This window comes from Cebus imitator, unplaced genomic scaffold, assembly GCF_001604975.1.
Source record: "Cebus imitator isolate Cc_AM_T3 unplaced genomic scaffold, Cebus_imitator-1.0 Scaffold93, whole genome shotgun sequence".
Taxonomy (NCBI): domain Eukaryota; kingdom Metazoa; phylum Chordata; class Mammalia; order Primates; family Cebidae; genus Cebus; species Cebus imitator.
In genome coordinates, this window is record NW_016107408.1 from 6463368 (window position 1) to 6464483 (window position 1116).

At 41.9% G+C, this 1116-nt stretch overlaps 1 protein-coding gene across 1 annotated transcript in view; it reads right to left on the reverse strand.

Moving 5' to 3' along the window:
* Positions 1–1116, reverse strand: part of PRPSAP1 (phosphoribosyl pyrophosphate synthetase associated protein 1) — a 44415-nt gene continuing 43299 nt past the window's right edge. The window contains exon 9 of the mRNA XM_017535824.2: positions 1–760. Coding sequence (XP_017391313.1) covers positions 602–760 — 159 coding nt within the window. The 3' untranslated portion in view covers positions 1–601. The remainder of the gene's footprint in view (positions 761–1116) is intronic.

Here is a 1116-nt window from a genome sequence, read left to right on the forward strand (position 1 = left end):
GACAACAAATTCTTTTATTTGCAACTTTAAAACCACTCAGAGGTGGGATGCTATTTTCTAATCTGACATCCTTGGCAGATGTAACAACATGAATGCTTCATTTTTCAATGGCTGTATGTGTACCAGTTTCTCAAAGAAAAATATGCTTCTCTGCAAAAGACTTGAAGTTGATATGGGAGAGGCCAACTGGATAGTACTAGGGCCAGGCAATCAGCTTCCCTAACCAGGTTCAACATCAATACCCGAATTTCCCTGGAGCTGAAACAACTAAATGAACATTATAGAGTTAAGACTTTATGTGCCTTTAACTCCTCTTTAATAAGATTTTCAGATTCTTTTCAGGAAAGCGGCTAAAACTTTTGTTTAAGGAACAGGGCTGATGACAGCAGACATTTAAGGCCATATTATAATATTTATCCATTAGCTCTGTCTTCTTCCTGACTCTCTTACTGCCTCCTATCCATCAATCTGACCAAGAGAGAATATCTAACTCCAGGCTGTTTCCAGTCCTCCCTTGCAAGGACACACTGTGTATGTCACTCATGGCACTGCTTTTTCCATGTCTTCCTCAGGAGTTCCAGGGTCAGGGTCCTCATGAAAGCTAGTCATCCACAGTGATGTTTCGGAAAAGGTAGGCCATGGACTCTCCGTTGTGGATCCTCCGAATTGCTTCAGAAAGAATCAAACTGATATCCACAGTCTTTATCTTGGGACACTGCAGCTTCTGTACCTCGTGAGGGACAGTATTTGTCACCACCACCTAGTCACACAGCGATCGAAAACAAACACTGTTACCGAGGCGTGCTCCAGACTGCTCACAGGACAGCTCATCTAACTTTTGGTCCCCGCAGCCTAAGTCCCAAACTGTAAAACCTTGTTCCACTGAGTATAGTTTTTATACACCAAACGTAACGAATTTTATGCAAAGGAAAAGTTACATGGCCGCAGAACACAAGATGAAAATCTTAGAAATGGTGTCGTCTCCACACAGAAACACAGTGAGCCCCAACGCTGCGCAAAACTCTCAGATCATAAGGGAAGAATTCCAGTCTCAAGAGAAATGTTCCTAGAGTGTCAAATTAAAGCCCCCAAGCAAATCTTTTTTTTTTTTTTTTT